The sequence below is a fragment of the Acyrthosiphon pisum genome, chromosome A2, assembly GCF_005508785.2.
Source record: "Acyrthosiphon pisum isolate AL4f chromosome A2, pea_aphid_22Mar2018_4r6ur, whole genome shotgun sequence".
In the NCBI taxonomy this organism is placed as follows: domain Eukaryota; kingdom Metazoa; phylum Arthropoda; class Insecta; order Hemiptera; family Aphididae; genus Acyrthosiphon; species Acyrthosiphon pisum.
Window position 1 is genome coordinate 113312924 of NC_042495.1, and position 21167 is coordinate 113334090.

The window sequence follows — 21167 nt, forward strand, 5'->3', positions numbered from 1 at the left end:
GGTAGATACAATTTTCATAATAATCATCTGATTTACAATTATCATTAAAACACGTAGGTTCTCATTTGAAAAAATCAAAGTTGGTATCGCCACAGGACACTCCTTAAATATTGTGAAAAATTGGAAAGTCTAAATATTTGAAAATATCGGATTTAATTAGGTATCTACAGTCTACACTTTAAAATTCAAAAAAATCAAAATTTGAATATATGCCTACTCAATTTAAGCTTAGAAATCGCCCTGTATAATTGCTTGTATAAAATTATGGAATATCGTTGGACCGATCTAGTTTTAAAACCGCTACCTATATATTATTAACACAGTGTCAACTTCCATTAGATTCTCAACAACCATAATATCATAATATAACCTATACGTATACATTGTACATGTTTTTATTTATTTTACAGTTGTTCTTCGGGCATTATATATTTATTATTTAATATTTATACCACATATTATTTTATCATATTAGTTTACACACAAATCATACAAATTATTAACGATAATTATTTCGATTACAGCTGCGAACACTTCGTGTGCAGTACTCGCGTTATTATCTATTTACATAATATCATCGTCGTATTCGTCTACACCGGACATTGTGTATAATAATAATAATAATAATATGCTTTTTATAATTTATACGTTATCTGTACAACACTATATTATTATGTATACGGATAAATGATAACATTTTATTTACGTACAGAAAAAAGTTTGGAATACAGGATACGATTCTGCGCGAGACAGACTACACACATTTTATTAATCGTGCAATGTGTACAGTACCATTAAAATAACGAATTACGAGCAACACGCTTAACTTAAATATAGGCAATAATATTATAAATATCATACCGTGGTGCGAAATCCACAACAATTTTTTCGGAACGTCATCTGAAATATGCTTCAAATTTTGACATTTCTACTCGCTCTGTCGGTGCCCAGTCTGCACGGTGAACTGCAGACCATTAACGGTAGGTACCTAGTACCATTGATTATAAATTTATAAACACTACTATACTAGTATTTATAATTATGTATTCGTATAAGTATATTTCCGCAACGACTGTATCTATAGTTTAATAATCGATGTTTTCGACCAGAATCGTACCGTTCTCTTAACGGCCGGTTCACTTTTAAGCCAAACCAAAAAGTTTAATAATATTTACTTTACGTTAGGTATAATAGGTACATTTAGAAAAGTACCTATTAAAAATATAAGTCGCATAGGCAAAAATTATTTATTTTTTATCTATTAGATATTTTTTTTTGTCTTGGAAGTTGCCATCAGTCATCAATCTATAATCTATTCATAATCAAACTCGGCGACCACCGATCAAATAATTAATGACAAAAATATTAACATTTATTTTTATAATTAAGTTTATATAGGTACCTAATTATTTATGTTTGTTTTTAATAATTTTTATAAAACTTAGATTTATAATATTTTTATATATTATATAATATAACAAAGTAAACTATAGTTGTGTATACATTAAGAAGATGTCATCCCACTGTTTGTTTTCTCTCTCTGGCCCACGCGTAACATAGACAAAACGCATTTACGCAGTATCATTTTTTTTTAATGTTTTTGAGTAATCTTAGACTTTAGAGTAAAATACCCGTTACAAAAACGATAGAGAATATTATATTGTCTCACATTTCTTTTTTTTTTTTTTGAAAATCGAATACAAAGTCAAATAATAACAAAATATAAAACTATAATTTTTGTAATAGATCATTTTACTCTAAGATGGCTTAAAAATGATTTAAATGAATAAAAATGAAAAAACGTTTTTAGGTGAAAGCGTTTTATCTATGTTGTGCGTGGGTTTGTGAGAGAAATAAAATATTTCGGTGACATCCTCTTAAACTTGTTGGTTAAAAAAGGTTAATATTATAGTCTTATTATTGTCAGCGAGCGTAAACGATAGTTAGGTACTAGGTAAGTATACAAATTTTTGTTACTAATCTTTATTACTCATGTAACACTATAATATATTGACATTCAAAATTGAACACATATAGCTAGGTATTATCGATATTGATTTTCTGCTATACGATGAGGCATATTAATAATATTATTATTTACCGTTTTCGTGTATGTGTTTGGACTCGTCGTCTTTAAAAATAGGCGACCAATGCTCGTCCACTGATTATACGGTGGGCTACGGGTATAGACATTGGCACAACGCCACTGAAATTCCGACGGCGGATGGCACAGTGAAGTTCAAGTTTTACGTGCAAGCGGAAAGTGATGCGCACGTCATGTTGGCCAGAGAACCGGCGTCGCCCGGATACGAAATCGTTCTCGGAGGCGGGTCGAACACTTTTTGCGATATACGCAAATTCGACGGGTATGTGGCACTTACATTTAATATTACACCTGGCCACCTGGGTATTGTGTATAATTATTATCGTCAAATATTGTTTGACGGAATTTAATATCGTACATTAATTAACCGTAGGAAGTTAACGTCGGTGGAAACCGTCGGCCCGAAGAAAATCCTCGACGCGGCAAACCCCGTCGGCTTTTGGGTGCGCGCGTCCAAGCAGTCCGGTCTGATCGAGGTCGGCAGAAACGGCGAGAACTTGCCGATCATTTTTTGGAAGGACCCGGAGCCGATACCGGTCAATTATTATAGCTTCAGCTCGTGGGGCCCAGTTGTCGGCAAATGGATATTCAAATGCAAGCCCAACCCGCTAGCGGCGCCGAAGATGCCGCCGGATGCGAGAGGTTACACTACAATAATATTATAGTTTAAATTAACGGATAGATCGCGCACGTTATCCAATCGATATTGCGCGTGAAAATATGACGCAATAAAGATTGCATTTTTTACGTAAACGAAAATGTGTTACGTTCCAGAGAGAATCGATTATACGAAGAAATTCTATACATACATGGAACAACTCAGGAGAGACATAGTGAAAAAGCGCGGTCTGTACGGAGGCGACCCGACGATGAACTCGCAGCAGGTGTTAAACGTGGCGCTAATCAGTAACTTCAAGTTCATTCATCTGGTAAGTACTATAACTGCAGAGCCGGCCTTGGGCCCCTCGCGAATTTGTATGATAAATCTGTGACTCGCGTTATGAAAAATTATATTCCGAGGTCTCACCTAAAAAAAATTGCCCCCTCCGCCTTAAGGCCGACTCTGAACTACATTGATATGTATATAAATATATTATTATGTTTAAATATGATGCGTTTGTGTGTATTTATTGTTTTTGCAATAATAAACGTAACGTAACGTACTGTTGTACCTACGTTGCGTGTCATTGTTCGTTCTGGTTTTTTTTGTTGTAGGACGTCATGACTTCGACGCTTACACTTCGGGGTGTCTCCACTTTTGTAAGTATATTTTTTATATTCGATTAGTATATATATTTTCATGGAGAAATCTGTTAAAACTAAATACCAGATTAATTTTTATTAAGAAATAGATTTTCATCGATATATACATTTTACTATATGAACCCAACCTAACTTAACCTAACCAGACATCAACAGTTACGTATATTATGTAATATTCAATATATTATTTTAAATTGTTATCCGGGCAGGAATGGACGGACAACAGTATCCATTGGAACCCTCAAGACTATAAAAATATTACCAAATTACATTTATCGAACTACGAACTATGGCAACCTGAACTCGTACTACACAAGTATAATATTATATTATAAATGAATATAAATATATAATTTATAAGCTATGAAGATAACTTATACTGTATAATAAACATTTTGTAATCCCTGTCGATTTCCGTTCTCTGCAGCGCAATGGATCCGGCTTCGAGCATGTTTTCCGGATCGAAAGTGTCCGTGGACAACAACGGCAAAGTCACATGGAGACCTAAATTTGACATTAGAACCAAATGCGACATCGACTTGACGTCGTGGCCGTGGGATAAACACAAGTGTACCATACTGTTGAGCACGTGGTCGCATAAAATATCCAATGTCTTCTACGAAATCAAAGACAACCAAAATTCCGTAAGTAACGGACATGCTGCGCAAACGCACCTACGACTTGTAAATATTATATACAGTTACCAGCGGTATAGGTACTAGGTATATCTAGAGAGAGAATATGCCGTGGCCAGACGAAAATCGGTTCTTCTGCGCATCCCCTTCAGCACGCGACATCCCGGTCGTCTCCGTGGTGTAGGGTATCGCGTGGGAACTTGCAGAACATAGGCGCGACTAGGGTTAAAATACTTGGGGGGGGCTATTATATTTAAACCAATAAGGGATATTTTTTTTGGGGGGAGGGGTAAATCTTAGTCAGGGGAGCTAAGCTGAGATTTAGCCACCCCCCTAGTTGCGCCAATAGCGCAGAATCAGAATTTTCTCTCGCTGGACAGAGTATTATATAGTTGAGGTGTGCAGTGTGTCGGTGTACCATAACAATATACTATATTATATATTATGACGTGTACAATAATATTGAGGTACATATACGGCGTTTGATACATTACATCACTGTATATACCTATGCAGGAATGTTTTCAAGTGTCCCATTCGGATTGGAGACTTGACAGGATGACAGGCTCGTACGTGGAAGACAGCACTCCATGGGACGATATCGTGGCAGCTATCAACGACGTCGACAGGAGTTCCGCAGACAACGGCCCCCCTCAATATTCACTGGAGCTCATGGTCGAAATATCTAGAAACACGAAGATTCTCGAGAAACTGTTTTGCGTCCCGTTAATACGTACGATTTTCATTTACATTTTTTTTTATTTTTTAACTCAGATATTATTTTTTATTTCCAATTGATTTGCCGAATTATATTATTCATACGATTGTTGTAATTGTTCATTGGATCAGAACATGACAAAATTGAATTGAAATCTTTTAGATTCACCGGAAAAAAATTGTATAATAGAAATACGATTGTAATAGATTTTATTTTCTTCAGTGATCAGTTGTGTATGGCTGTCGTCTTTTGGTTTAATGCCCAATTCCTCATCAAAAATCACGACAATTTGTGTGTCAATTATAATTGCAATATTGATCATTGCATACATGACGAAGTACGTACCGGTGTTCGCTGAATTTCCACCAGACTTGAGTAAGTAAAATATTTTATATTACCCATTTAATTATAGCTAAGTAATCACTAATCAGTATATTCATCTAAATATAATTGTAATCAAATGTTATCTAAGCTGAATTATTTACTTTACATTTTCAATATAATACATTTTATTTAGATTTTGGGAGGCGTTTTTGTTGGTAATAATTAACTGTGGGTACCTAAATATTTTTAACATTGTTTATGAAATTACATAATACATACATACATGATTTTACAGACATAATACGAGTCATACGACCTTAGGCAAGCGCGTCATAAGTAGGTATTATTGTAGGTGTTACAACTTGATTAATTTTATAGCGTCATACTCTCATACCCATTCAATTTTTTTAATGTCATACTTTGATATTTTGGGCATATTTGCATTCAATAAAAAAAACAAAGTTTTTAAGGTCCTATAACCTTATAGTGCTGTAACTTAGAACGTTATCATCAATATGCGAGAGTGAGACCAAAAACAATAATAAATAATAATAATAATTAATAATAGTAATAATATTATGATGACACGGCGTATTGAATAGACTAATTAGCTACACCATTGTCGTAGCCCAATATCCCATAGGTATTTTTACGAGGGAAAATGTTTTTATTTTATCATAATTCATAACTTATAGTACTTAAGTCATGACATTTTTATTATAAATATTTCACAACCTATAATATATTTAATAATTGCGAATCGTAACATAATATTATAAAATCCAGGTAACATGTAGGAAATTTTTTTTCCAGTGCTCGGATATTTGAAACTTATCCTGCTGATATCGATGGACGCATTCATCTCGTCGCTGCTCATAACGGTGCACAGTCGCAAAACGACAATCGGCCATCCTCCGTTCGCGTTAACTAGATTCCTGACCACGCCCATCGTGACGAAAATTCTGGCGTTGCCGAAATTGGATTCTCCCCGGACCCTCGTCGGTCAAAGACCCGACGCAGGACACGATACCACGACCACCCTTTGGGATATCGTCATAGTCGCTTTCGAGCGAATCATATTCATAGTGTTTTTCGTGGCCGTATTGCGATCTGTCAGGATTTCCATTGCGGCTCTGTTTTGATCGATCTTAACAGTATTAATTGTATAATATAACGGCGGAATGTGTACGTGGTAATAACAGTCATTATAGGTATCATGTAGTCACAGTAGTTGCGTATTTATGATTTTCTCGAGGAGGAATACTGGGAGAGAGGCCTTGCGTGTGGAAATTAACTCTGATGGTTATTGCAGACGATAGAAAAACACAGTTTTATAAGATTTATAAAAGAACAAAACGTAATGACATTTCTTAAATAAATTGACACTATTGTTTTAACAGTGAACAATTTGTATTCATACGATAATTTAACTCTATTAATTTATTTTTAAATCTCTTACTATTTTACTGGTCCGATTCTGTTTTGTAAAAAACATTACAGTCATATTATGTAAGTTTGATATTATTATATTTTCAAGCAGTAACGGAACAGTACGAACAAAGTTTTCAATGTTGTAAAAATCGAGTGATTCTGTTCCCTAGTACCTAATTATTAATTATTAACTCACAGCCGTTTTTTCATTTGTGTCACGCATAAATCAAGATAGATACCATTTCAAACAAATATCTCGAGGGTGATGTTTATCCTTCTGTTAATATCCACCGGTAAATACGCCACTGAGTGACATACGTGTATTATATATACTGTACTGTATAGAGCTATAGGTAATAAACTTAGAAGTTCATATTATACACATTTTACATTTTGTGTGAAATAAATACACATCGATGGTAATTTATTAGAAGTTAGAATAAGTACATAATTATTATTTATTATAAATTATTTAGTATAGTACATAGATATATATATATATATATTTTAAATCAATAAACATAATAACTCAATGCTTGTATACAATATCGCTGTGGAAAACATTCCACGATGAGTAAAACGGGCTTAAATCGATACGTCATCGCTCTCCGGTTTAAAAGGATCTATTGAAGGTTCTAAATTGACAAAAGCGCAACTAGTGTCCCACAACTGTGCGCTGACCTCTTCGTCTTTGGCCACGGGTTCTGGTTCCAGCACTTTGCAATCGCTGAAAATTAAAAAAAAAAAATTCACTCAGACGTAAGAACCGTTTTATATATTAAAGGGACCAATATTATAGGTTAAGTATGTACGTCGCATAAACAGAAATAGAGACAATATTTTGAGCCCTTGAAATAGGAGACATGTCTGCACAAATAGTACAATATTTATACGCAGTTGGTATATATAAAATTGATCAAAAAAATTCGAACAGAAGGTATTGTAATATTGTTGCGTCAAATAGGCGCAACTATGGAATTTTTTCTGGGGGCCTGGAATTGTATTAGTAGCACAGACCCTGATAATTGATATACTAAAATATGATAAAAAACTGGGGGGAGCTAAGGATAAAACTGGGGGGGCTTAGCAGTTAGAACCCCAAGTCATCAATCCTACCTGTAATATAAACCGCTTTCGCCGGCACATTTCTCGTCCAGAGCGCAGTGTAACGTGGTCTGTGCGCCCTGTTGGGGTGTCTTGACGGCGATTTTGGTGAAACTGTTGTACAGCCACGACGCGCCAGGGAAGATGGTCTGATCGACATACCGGCTGAGTTCGGTGTGAACGATGCCTGGATTGACCGCGTATACCGTCACTCCGGTACCTATAAAAACGTTTGGTATATTATTTTCCCTTTACGAAACGCATTTTTGTAGTCCACGTTCCGTGGTTACTGGTTACCGAACTGGCGGAACTTACCATTTAAACGTTTGGCCAGTTCCACGGTGAACAAAATGTTGGCCAACTTGGAGCGGCCGTATGCCCCGCTGGGCGTGTAATCCTTGTCCAGGTTTATGTCGTCGAAATGCATTTTTTGATCACCCCCTATTGGATATATATCATCAGAATATTGCATTTTGCTATCAAATTTGGCATAATATGTTGTTGAGGGGATTGAAAACGGTCAGTTATTTCTACCAATCTTAATTTGTCAATCATACCGATCGCGATGGAAGTAATGATCAACGATCATACTTTTAAAAAGTAATTTTAATTTTGTATTATTATGTCGACTACATATCTATCATTTTTTAAATGTTGTTCCTCAACTCCTGTACATTTTCTGGGAATATTTAAATTTTCATAAATTTTAAATGTTCATTATTCGAAATTTAAATTAAAAATATTAAAAAATGGCCGGATTCATCTCAAAATCAAATCAGTTTTCAGGAGTCTTATCGCGTCATCGGGTACATCGGTAGGATTTATAAAAAGTACATGCAAATTATCATAAAAAATTGACGAATATATTATTATAACTAAAATTTATCAAAACACCCGAGTGCAGTGTTATTAAATATAGGTAGTAATAGGTATAAGTATGGAATAGCTTAGCAGTTACCTATTTAATATTGTTATTTTAATAGTTTACTATTTTAGTAGCCTGCCATTAATCACTATTGATAGTAATAATCATATTATGATATTTTCTAACCCAATAAGGCAATAAAGCGATTGTATGTAGGAACAATATAATTTTAAAACTGGGACAGGATTTGGATCGTGAAATAATACTTGTATATATATTATCTATATAATATACCTACGGGTTACGGGTAACATGGGTAAGTATAAGACGTCGATACGGGAAAATCATGTCATCAAAATTGATTTTAATACAATTTACGTACATTTGTGAGCCAACGAAGTCACGTTGATTATCCTGGCCGGAGCTGACTTCAGTATTCTGGGCAGCAGCAAGAGTGTAAACAGAAAATGACCCAAATGGTTGGTTGCCAAGTGAAGCTCGATTCCGTTCTCCGACAACGTTTTCGGACACATCATTATACCTACGAGCAAATCGTTAGTACTCTCATTGATTTAATTTTTAGATAACAATATATTATACAATATTATTATTGTGGATCGAATGTGAAATATCGAAAATTATAGCAACTTATGAAATATATTAAAATTTTTATATAATAATATATATTATATTTATTATGATGTTCACAACAAGACTCACCCGCATTGTTTACCAGAATATCGATTCTTTTCTCCGTGTGCAATATCTCTTTGGCGCATTTTCTCACGGATGCCAAAAACGACAATTCCAAATGCTTAAAAACTAACTCTCCGACATTATTATCTCCTTCAGTCTGATTTTTTATGCTTTCTATCGCGTCCTGTGTCCTGGACGCGCTTCTACATGCCATTATCACCCGAGCACCTAAATTGATAAGAAAATTATTATGGTAATGTAGTGGGCGGAGTACAGGACATTAATGATAATATGCAGGGGTCGTAAAATTCATGCATTTGCATATCAATCTTGCTAAGTTGTATTTAATGCTAAATGACATAGAAATCCATTGCAAGGGTACTTGGTTAAGTATGTGAAGTTTTATTTTGTTTTTTTTATATTTAGACGTTTTGGTCTATTTGACATTTTTATGCGTTTTCCCATTTTATTGTGCATATTCTTCATAATTTTGATATTCCTATTGATATTACTAATTATTATATATTTACATACATTTTTATATTAAAACAGGTAGTAGGTACTATGAAAAACTGATGAAAATGCAATAGTGTATATTTTTTCACTGTATAAAATGTATGGTAGTTTTCACAACGTAAAATGATTAAAAATAAAACTTTTAAACTATAAATGTATATTTCTTGCTATGATTTCTTCTACTTGTAATTTTAGATTTTTAGTGCACATAAATGCATATTTCTAAATTTTTTAAGACCTATTTCAATGCCAGTTTTTAGTGCATAAGTGCATGCTTATTTAGGCATTTTTAGGGCATGCACTTACCAGCCCCGATAATATTATATTTATATATACTGTTACGAAGACGAATCTATTCGCACAATTAAAATGTACACAATAATTCATACTCAAACACAATGTATTTAAAAAATGTATATTATATTATAATATATTTTCTCACCGATTTAATAAAAAGAAAAAAACGAAAAATGTTTGCATCATTTAAAAAAAAATGCTCATTTGATTGACTGTAATAAAATAAAACTAATAAAATTAATCTTCACCTGCAGTCCCTATACCTATACACTTATGAAATTATGTCAGCGTTCAATAACAAACTTAGTTTGAATTGAATCTCCATTATTATACATCGATTTGATTTATTTAACGAATATTCTACTATAATTTTGCACCACGTAGGCACCAATTATAAATTACAATACATTTAATACGATATTGAATTTTTAGAAAAACGCGATGATTGACTGCCAAATCCTAATATATTTAGTAGATATCTATTATATATCACTTGTTGATATATTATTATACTTTTACGAATTGATAACAACAGTTATTTTTTTTAATTTTACGAAATAAATACAAAGTTAAATGTTACACGCTAACTATATATCATGAACTTTTTAAGTATAATTATTGTTTTAATCGTCAAATAGGCATACAATTTAAACAGCAAGTCCTTACAAAATTCGTGCCTTTTGTGTATATATTTTATAGAACATATAGAAAAAACACTTAGTGTAACGACGAATCATAATATTATTATAAAGGTGCTAAATGTTATAGAACGGTGATTAGTGTATATCGCACTTACCTCTCTTGTAGAATTCCGTGGCCGTTTCTTTTCCGATTCCTGTATTACATCCCGTCACGACGACCGTTTTCCCGTCGAGTCGCACCGTTGACGTACAGCGGTTCGGTAAAAAATACTCCATGCTGAAATGATAACATACCAGCTGCAGTGGTTTAAATATATTAACAAAATAATACTGTTTAATATTATATTGCACCGAGTAGCACGAACGAATTTTTTACTATCGATATTATATATATTTATATAATGATAATAATATAATGTATAACGCGGCTGTTTTTTCCCGGCCGACGTAATATTATAAAAACATATATGACTATATATTATATTATATAAAATATATTATGTAAATAATTGTAAATAATATGCCATAGTTATATTTTATACGTCGCGGTCGTCATGCCTGTGTTGCATGTATAGTAACTCGATATTACAATATTATTATATTAGAAGATGCACGTGTATAAAACTATAATGCCGTAATGACACAATATGAAGTTCGTTTTTTTAGTTGCGATTTCATATACCTATTTATATGTATACAGGGTGATTCGCCGAGCACGCTCATCTCCATTTTCCGTTAAAAATTATAATATGTATCTAAATTATTATTTTTTGAAATTTTAAATTTATACCTATACCTAAATACCATATTTTTAAATACTCGTAGACTTTCTATAGGTACCGTTTAAGTCAGTGGTTCCATTTTAACTGTTTTTCCATCGGGGTATATAAAGCCTTATAAAATATAAATCTATATTTGAACGAGTAATTGTTCTGAGTTATTAAACTTTAAGGTTATAAATTATAGTTAAAGTAAAAATATATGTACCTATGGGCTATGGTACCTACCTACGTGCCTAAGTATGCTATTCGATAATTATTAATAAATAATAATTTAACTATAAATACTAAGAATAATAAATTATAGGTCTATGATAAAAGGTTTAAAAAATAGGTGAGAGGGGTGCTATTTGAAAATTGTAGCAATTAATATTAGTGTTGAGTACATGCATTTTAATAACACAGAAAAAACTCGTTAGAATTTAATTTAGACTAACATTTTCTTAAAAATCATCAAAGTACAGTAAAAAATAGCATTTCTCCCTTGAAAAAAAGTTTTTATTAGCACAGAAAACTCTTTCATTATTATGAAAAATCTATGTACCTATTAGAAAATATGGTTTTTGGTAGGTGAACTGGAAATTTCCAAATATTAGAATATTAATAAATTAATATTATATAGGATAATAGGTATCGACGATACGTCTTTATGAATCACTCTGTATAGCTGGTATATATAATATTTTACTCTTACCTATAGGCTATAGGGAGCCTATATAAGGTACATACTACAAGCTGATATTGTACTAACACCATATTTTTGATACGTAATGTTTATTCAGGTTATAGATATAATGTAAACTGGGTTATACACTGAAATTTTAATTTTTCACGTATTTTATAGGTAGGTACATAGGATTGATTCAAAATTCGTCACATAAAATGTCACGTCCTGCGTTGTATACATGTGTTTTGTGCATATAATTAACTTTCGTACTCGAATAATTATACACTTCCACATAATAAGAAAGTGTACTGTATTTGTAAACAGAAATATACATCTGTTGAGATAAAATCAAACTTGGATTTAATCATGAATAGGTATGTACGCGTTAATAATTGTTAATATTTTACGAAATATGTACGTACCTGTTATATTATGACTCTTGCACTGTGTATATATAATTCGATAGACGATTATATGAGATATAGATGTCTAATACTTACTCAAAATACGTCAAAAATAATAATATTTTACATATATATATAATATTATATAACAAGTTGACAATATCGTGTTTTATATTGATGAATAATGATTATTGATTATTGATTAATAAAGTTATTATCGAAAAAAAAATATTTATGAAAATATTTTGTAGAACTCTACTCGGGCCGTCCACATTTAGTCTTACCAACCGACTTCTTCACTACTAAAATGTTACTATAACACTAAATTAATTTTAAACACAATGAAGGAACCTATTATACATACCGCGCTTATTTTAGTACTAATCGCACTATGCTAATTGCTTATAGCTGATGAACGTTAAAATAATAATTATATCAATGTAAAAAGAAAAAATAAGTTAAGGACAAGTACACACGCGTTACGTCTATTATAATAATGGGTAAATTATAATTTATTACAATGATTTTTTTTCTATTTTATTGTGTGACTAAGAGTTAAAATTATATTTCTAAATATTATATTATTATTATTTAAACTTTACTCGATGATATTGTAACGTTTAAATATCATATATATTATATTGATAAGCTATAGAATGCTATTGAATGGAAATTGGAAACAATGTTATTTTAAATAGTGGCATTATTCATTTTAGGCATTAAAAAATAAATATATAATGTGTGATATAGCGTGTGTTGAGCTATCAACAATAGGTAAATTTTATGTAAACAACGTATATGAAAATAGGCAATTATTCAAGTTAGTCGGCCCACGATATATCATCAACGGCCGTGCGGTAGGTACACAGTGACGATATTATAATACTTTCATTTTATTGCTAAATTAAAACGTCGTGCAGTACTTACCTAAATAATATAGGTAAATAACTACAAACATTATTTGTAACATTTTTAATAATTATTATATCTAACAATCATCTAGTTTCTGCACGTTTATATTTTGTTGATAATTTGAGGCAGATTCCCAAACTGGTTTTGCGCTTTAAATGGCCGTAGAGGACACAAAAGCTGTTTATAATAAATCAGGAGTGCACATTTCTAACTTAATTTAATTATCTGTAGCTCGAAAGTAGTTTGAAAGAGTGTATAACATCTTTAGTATTTGGTGACCTTATTAAAGTTCTCTAGTTATGTAGGGGTTCTAAGTATCGAATTAGAATAACACCTTAGGGGTGGACAAGTTACTCGATTAGTTATAACTGGTTAAAGCAAAATAAATTGTGTACCAAGTTACAAGAAATAAGATACTTTAGTAATTCGCTACAAGTTATAGTTACAGTAATTACTTTGTTATTTATGTTTATTTATTCAAAACAATTATGCCATTACTAAATATTAATTGTTTGTATGAGAGGTTTATGAAAAAAGGTATTAGGTATACAATAAGTAAGTTATAAGAATTTAAAAGTAGGTATTAACATTGCAAATTATTAAAACACTGCGGTTTATAAAATATTACAAAATGTTAACTAACATATTGAATGGTTAGAGCATATTAAATTGATACAATATATATATATATATATATTATATATATAAGCACCAAATGGCAAACTATACTAATATTGTGCTGACACGAAATATGGATAACACACTCATCTATACACGTGGCCATACGGACAGTAGTATACTATTATAATATATTTATATAAATACACTAAAATTTTGCAACATTACAAAATATTTTTTAATCTCTGTTATAAAATAAAGTACTTACTTAATACATGTGATAATACTAATAGTGCTTATTTTTATTAATTTTTTATTTTTAAGGCGAGTGTAGGGTGGCCAATGAATGGTGGATAGTTCAGAAATAATAATAAATGAAACAATACGCAGGTGCCTATACATAATATATGATCAAATTATTCAAATTATTCTGTTAAAACGTTAAGGGAATTCGATACCATGATTTTCTGTTTTTGTCTAACACATGCGCGACATAGTATTTAGACGTGTTTTTTGTCAAACATACCCATTGATCTAATGAAGCGATAAGAATTCTAAAAACAGATTTGAAATCGACTTTCTCATAGTTTTCATTTTTTGATTTTAGCTTCTCCAAAAATTGAAAAACAAAAATGTTTAAATACTCTTTTTTTATATGACTTTTTCTGGAATTTGGAGGATAATATAAAAAATGTGGGGAAGTCGATTTCAAGTAGACTTGATGACGAATTCAAATCTGCCTACAGAATTCTTATCGCTTCATTAGATTAATTGGTATGTTTTGGCAAAAAACACGTCTAGAACACTATGTCACGCGTGTGTTAGTCGAAAACAGAAAATCACGGTATCGAATCTCCTTAAATAAACAACCAATTATTGCATCAATATTTGTTGAGAAAAACAATAACCAATTTCCGTATCATTGATTTAAAGTTAAAATCGAAGATTTTAAAGAGTTTAAATTGACTTTAAAATTACGTTAATATAACTCATGAGAAGTTACAAGTCATAAATGTAACTAGGCTACGGAACTTTGATATGCATAAGTACCTATAACTGATTTGAGTAATTTCTGTTTAAATCTATTTAAATTTTTAATTTTTGGGGACCTGCAATTAATTAATACTTTCTCCATCTATGATCAGAATAGAGCAAGATTCGGAGGACGTAAAAAAATAAAATGTGAATATCCACTGCGCAACTTTGTGAAAGGTTTAATCTTTTAAAATAATCACACGGCATGAAGATACGATATTGGACATTATAATATTATATACCCCTTTTCTCGAAACGTAATTTCATATATGTATTTTTAATTTATATCGATTTACTGCAAAATGTTAATTTATATGTATTTTTAATTTATATCGATTTATTACTGCAATATGTTAATTTATATGTATTACACTATTGCCTAAGTGCATACATATAATGTATATAATATTATGATAATTTGTCATTACTGATAATCAATTGGTTATACCTACTATATTATAATTTATAATCATAGCATACCACACCGAATATCATAAATCACCTACCTACACAAAATTCGTGTTACAAATTACAAATTACAATCGGTGTATAATTAATACAATAAATTATTGTAATATTATATAAGCTGTGTTATCGTAGGTAAGCAAATATAATATAGATACTGTTATTATTATTACCTACCTATATACTGACTTGTATTACGAAATCGATAAAACAAAATTAAGATTCAATTTATTAGTAAAGACAAAAAATTAGATAAATGTATTATTATTTTAATATATAGCTTACCTTGTTAGTTATTATTCAATATTCTTCGTATACTTCTAACCGGCGCTTTAGTAATATTGTAATGTCGACTCCCGTTCGTATATAATACAGTAAATTGGTATATTAATTGAGTTGTGAAAAATATAACAATTATAATAATATATACAATATACTTCTATGAGCGTAACAATGCTGTGTAAACTTTTGATTTAACGATTTTTTTTCAATGATATACATATACTGCGCCAGACGCCAAACGACGTTTTATTTTATAATATCATTCCACCAATAAATTTTACATTAGCGCATGCGGACGATCGATGAAAAGTCGTATAACGCGAGAATGATTAACCATCATCATAATAATAATATTATATATTGATCGCCGGCCTGTATGAATTATAACGTGAATATAGAATATAGATACGAAACAACAGTAGATAAGCGGCGAACGGACTATAATATTATAGTATAATATTAATATTATTATTGTTTATTATTTAATCACGACGTCCGCCCTTGATTATTATTTGAAGAGTAGTATCATATAGCTTAATTTGCTTTAAGCATATTATATCATAACATAATATAGGTATATAATATTATATACAAGTATAATATATATTATATATTCGGAGTCATATATCGTTGATGAGTGTACACTGTACAGTAATCGGCCAAAGGTCGCTTTTAAATACTTAAGATTAAATGTAAGTATTTTTGATTTTTACAATAGATAATTACCTATACCTACAATAATCTTGATATTAATTTATAGTTCATATTTAAATAATTCCATAATAATATTTTTGCCTTCTATTCATATCATCAACATGAATGTTATATACATACTTATATAGTTATTATCACTGCAGACTACTGCTGCCGTTGTACCTAGAACTGGAATGCCAAATAGATAATTAATATATTATTTTAACAATAACTCTATCGGAAAAAATAATAGGTATTAGTATGACTAATATATTATAGTAAAATAATTTATTATAATGGCCATTATGACTTCTTTTATTTAAATAAAGAGAATATTTATCATGGTTCATAGACTACGTTCCCATAAAACGTATTCATCAAAAATAGGTATACTTATAAATAGATATGTAATTCATATGATGATATAGGTACAACCCACGTGTAAAATGGCTCTAAAAATGCTCTGAAACAGTTGACAATTTAAGGATCAAATTTTGTCAACAAAAACTGAATACCTATAACAATTTATAATATATTAAAATATAACTTGAACTGAATATTAGATTCTAAGCGGAGCGATGAATTCATGAATATATTGGTTTTAGGTTTTAGAATGATGTGTGTTCTTTTTTCTTTTTTTCTTTTTTATTACTTTTTGTGTCTGTGTATGAATCGCGAAAATTTTCCCCCTGGACATTCCCCCTACCTATATATTTTTCATTCGGGAATTTCCCCCACATTTTTTTTCAAAGTTTACTATTTAATAATAATATAGTATTATTATTTAATATGAAATTAATTTATTCCTATTGTTTATTTTCATAAATAATATAATAAATTATAGATGTATATATTTGATCAACTAAGCTACTTGAATCAAATTCACAAGTAATTATGAGGAGTTAATTACGAATTTGATTATATATATAGATATATTTTTTAATTAATTATAAATAATAACATTAATGTACCAACTCTATAAGGCTCAAACTTTGTTCAATTCATCATTTAATTTTCGGGGTATGGCGTTCAAAATTTATCTAACCTTTCCGTTGCCCGGAATAAAAATTCTGGTTCGCAGCAGTATATTATCAGGTATAGGTAATCTACTTGCGGTAGATCGCGGACCCCGTGCTGTTTGTACGTAAGTGTATGATTTAACTCTAAAGTATCAAAGTTATACCAAGTTTGTCGTATTCCACATATGGTGGATTAATATAATCAATTAATACAAAATCGTAAGTGGCTAACCTAACCGTACTAATATCGGATGAATAAAAAAAACCAAATTTAACTATTTTTAAATCAGCCTGTCTTCTTTCCATAGGTCTAATCTACACACAAACATTTGTTCGAACACTGCTTTTTTAAGGTTCCGTACGGTAGACGAGACCCTATTACTAAGGCTCCCCTGTCCGTCCGTCAGTCTGGACCAGGCCTGAACCAGTATCTCATATGACTCATGAACCGTTAAAGTTATAAACAGTTGAAATGTTCACAGATGATGTATTTCTGTTGCCGCTATAACAACAAATAATAAAAATCCGTCAGAATAAATAATATAAGCAATGTTGCCAACATGTATCATAACACCGGTGTGGGCCCGAAATGGACCGTTGGTGGTGACGGGGCTACGGGTTCCTAATATACCAAGGTTTTTAGATTTATTTTAGTTTACGTATAAACTTATGAAATGTACAAACAATGAAAATAAATGAAAATTAAGTAAAAATTTAATAAATATTCAAATAATTAATACAGTAAACTCAAAGCCAATGCTAGCTGTAGTTGTAGAACAATATTTATACTACAATGACGTCATCGGACTATTTCTCCCCCTCCTTTTTTGAAATTTCCGTATGAGGCAACCTCTATAATCTAAAAACCTTACCTATATACCACAATTATTATTTAAGATATTATACTTAAATCTTAAATCGTGCTATACATCTACGTCGTGTTCGTGGTATCACTGATTATAAATAGTAAATACTAGTATCAATGGTGGTATCTTTCGCAACCATAACCGCGGTGTACGTCTTTTGTGCGACTACGCGCATTTCTTATTACATTTTTATCATATTATTATACGCACAGCGTTTGCGTCCATCAGCTCTCGGCCTGGTATTTTAATGACATATTATTTTCAATAATCCTGTTTCTTTTATTGTGGATAATGGTACGGAACCCTTCAAATCCGACTCGCACTTGGCCGGTTTTTTTTCTATCTACCTATAATGGACTAGAAATTAACACGCCGGATATTGGTGATCGCGGGAATCGTGAATACGGTAGTTATATATTATATTATTTATGCCAAAATTCGTATCGGACGCATTCGGGATATTTATTTGGTTTTGATAACCACTGTATAAGTAGTTTCCTACCTATACTATATGCGTACGGGCCGCAATCGAGATTGGCGTGAAAAGGTGAAAAGTTTACTTTGGGCCGCAATCGAGCGACACACACGAGTGGCACGCGACCAGTTTTGAATAAATTGTGCTCAACAACACTTCCGATCTCAAACTGAGTATACTTGCTATGAGTTAAAATGTAAATATATATGGACCATGTTGAATACATTTGAACACTTCACTAAGGTGCCTATTTTGCCTGTACAATTCACCGTAGTGCGACAAATTTTGTTTATGCGAACAATTTAAAACAATAAATGTATAATATTATATTATCTACTACACTGACAATAGCTAGTAGCTGTATTACCTGGCATTTCAGATTTTCAAAATTAACCCGCCTTATTATACAGTCATGCGTGTGCAAGTACCCCGAATTCAGTAGATTATCTTTTACAGGGTTTGAAATTGTTATAATGGGAGGAAAATGGTCAGTAATGCTACAATTTACTATTTAGAACATAATATGAATTAATCAAACAAACATTAACAGCTTTTAGAAACAGTTGATCAATAATATAATATAATAAATATTAGTCATGGAATCACGATTTTTATTTATTAATTAATTCAAACAAAAACATAATATATAATTATCTCCGTACAAAAATACTCATCTAAACTAGAATTATAGATATAATATAAATAACTTTTTAAAATTTGAAGAAACTCTTATTTATTAATTATTTTATTTCAGCATAATTAAATTATAATAAAATTATAAATTTTAATATTATGATTAATTTATATTACCAATATTAACAGCAATGTTTCTTTAATTATTTAAATTATTATTATATTAACTATTTTACTAATTGTTGTTTTTATATAAGTTTTATTATCTAATTATATCATTGGTTTTATTAGACTTATTTTCACATAAATGTTGTAATAGACTCTGTATGTCATTTCCCAAATTGTTGAATATAGTCTTCATCATAGGCGTGCGCACGGGATGGGCCAGATGGGCCGTGGCCCACCCTGCGAGTTGTACCATACTTATTATAGATGGCAACTCAGATCATATAAATAGTTGTATTGTCTCATTCAGTGGTATAAGCATTTCGGTTTTTGATTTTATTATATCAACAAAATTAACAAGATTCTCTTAAATCTATAAAATATGCAAACAAAAAATGGTTCTATTTAATCGAGGATAAGGTAAGTCATGGACATATATCACAACCAATCAATTTGGACTTAAGGAATATAATATGCAAATGCATATAAATCCTAGCTCTGAACAGTGGGTGATGACCGGTGAGTAAATGAATGTAATTTTATATAGATAACTGTGTAACACATGAAATAATTTGTTTCAAGTATTATTGGCCCACTCTGCCACACCGGGCTGCGCACGCCTGTGGTCTTTACCGTGTAATCGGGAGAACTTCTTGAACTGGTTAATGTTGCACTATGTGGTTTAAGGTTTTATAATATACTTCCTTGTTCTCCTATCTCGGGTTATCTACCTATTATTTCTATACCATTGAGTATGCGCCTTTGTACGGATCTTATGAGAATTTGTTTAATGTACAATGTAATACTCTAATACAATTGTAATTTATAGATAGATAGTATGTTTGTGTGGCTAAATAACTCGACTGATAAGTGATAGGTAAAAGCAGTGATGGGAAAGTTCTTTCTAAAAATGAATTAGTTCAAGTTCAAGTTCAAGACATTAAATATGAACTAGTTCATATTCTAGTTCAGACAGTTCAGTAGTTTATAGTTTTTAAAATCATGTACAATTATAAAAGTTACTAAATAAAATAAAATAAAAAAATACTTAAGAGGACGCTACACTCGCATGTGTTGTCTCCGTCTTACATGTGTACAACATACCAAAAACTGTTTTGCGCGGGACAACTTTTATCTTTCTGTGTTTGTAGTAGTGACTCCAAAATTTCTGAACATATAGGGTGGAAAATGATCTATGCAACAGCGTGCCCATATTTTAGATAACATAAATACAATAAAAGTTATTTGGTTCTGTAATAAGGTATGTAAAAAAAAACATTTATATAATAAAATATATGTATCATATTATGTTAAAAATAAAAATGCTATATTAAATTATAATCGTATGTTTGGTTTCGTTGCATAGACAGTTTTTACTCGGTTTGTCCGGAAGTACTCGGTGCGTATATGGCAGAGAAGTCTGGCCTACGTGAAAGTGGCCGAGGACCCTTTTTGCGGCGTGGGCGGCAACGTAATTCAGCTTACCAGACGGTTCGACGACGGTATTGTAATATTTTTTGCATTCCAAAATATATAAACCATTTTCGTGTAAAAAATAAA

At 31.1% G+C, this 21167-nt stretch overlaps 3 protein-coding genes across 4 annotated transcripts in view; 2 read left to right on the forward strand and 1 right to left on the reverse strand.

Annotated features, from left to right (window-relative positions):
- The first annotated feature begins 710 nt into the window (after positions 1–710).
- Positions 711–7008, forward strand: LOC100160048 (neuronal acetylcholine receptor subunit beta-4). The gene is made up of 10 exons (XM_001950087.5): positions 711–980; positions 2144–2366; positions 2478–2746; positions 2879–3033; positions 3320–3364; positions 3577–3683; positions 3795–4011; positions 4519–4735; positions 4943–5095; positions 5858–7008. The coding sequence occupies exons 1-10, from the start codon at positions 908–910 to the stop codon at positions 6184–6186; spliced, it is 1788 nt and encodes a 595-aa protein (XP_001950122.2). The 5' UTR covers positions 711–907; the 3' UTR covers positions 6187–7008.
- LOC100162094 (retinol dehydrogenase 11) lies at positions 6574–16194 on the reverse strand. Of its 2 annotated transcripts, none has more exons than XM_001951511.3 (7): positions 15760–16194; positions 10750–10871; positions 9165–9368; positions 8827–8985; positions 7895–8020; positions 7592–7799; positions 6574–7202 (listed from the first exon to the last, which is right to left on the reverse strand). In XM_001951511.3, exons 2-7 carry the CDS (start codon positions 10868–10870, stop codon positions 7061–7063), a joined length of 960 nt encoding a protein of 319 aa, XP_001951546.1. In that variant the 5' UTR covers position 10871; positions 15760–16194; the 3' UTR covers positions 6574–7060. The 2 variants fall into 2 exon arrangements, with proteins under 2 accessions (XP_001951546.1, XP_029345469.1); XM_029489609.1 differs by lacking the exon at positions 15760–16194 and adding an exon at positions 12463–12573.
- Positions 12236–21167, forward strand: part of LOC100568609 — a 15137-nt gene continuing 6205 nt past the window's right edge. The window contains exon 1 of the mRNA XM_029489611.1: positions 12236–12414. The gene's annotated coding sequence lies outside the window, so the exon portion shown is untranslated. The remainder of the gene's footprint in view (positions 12415–21167) is intronic.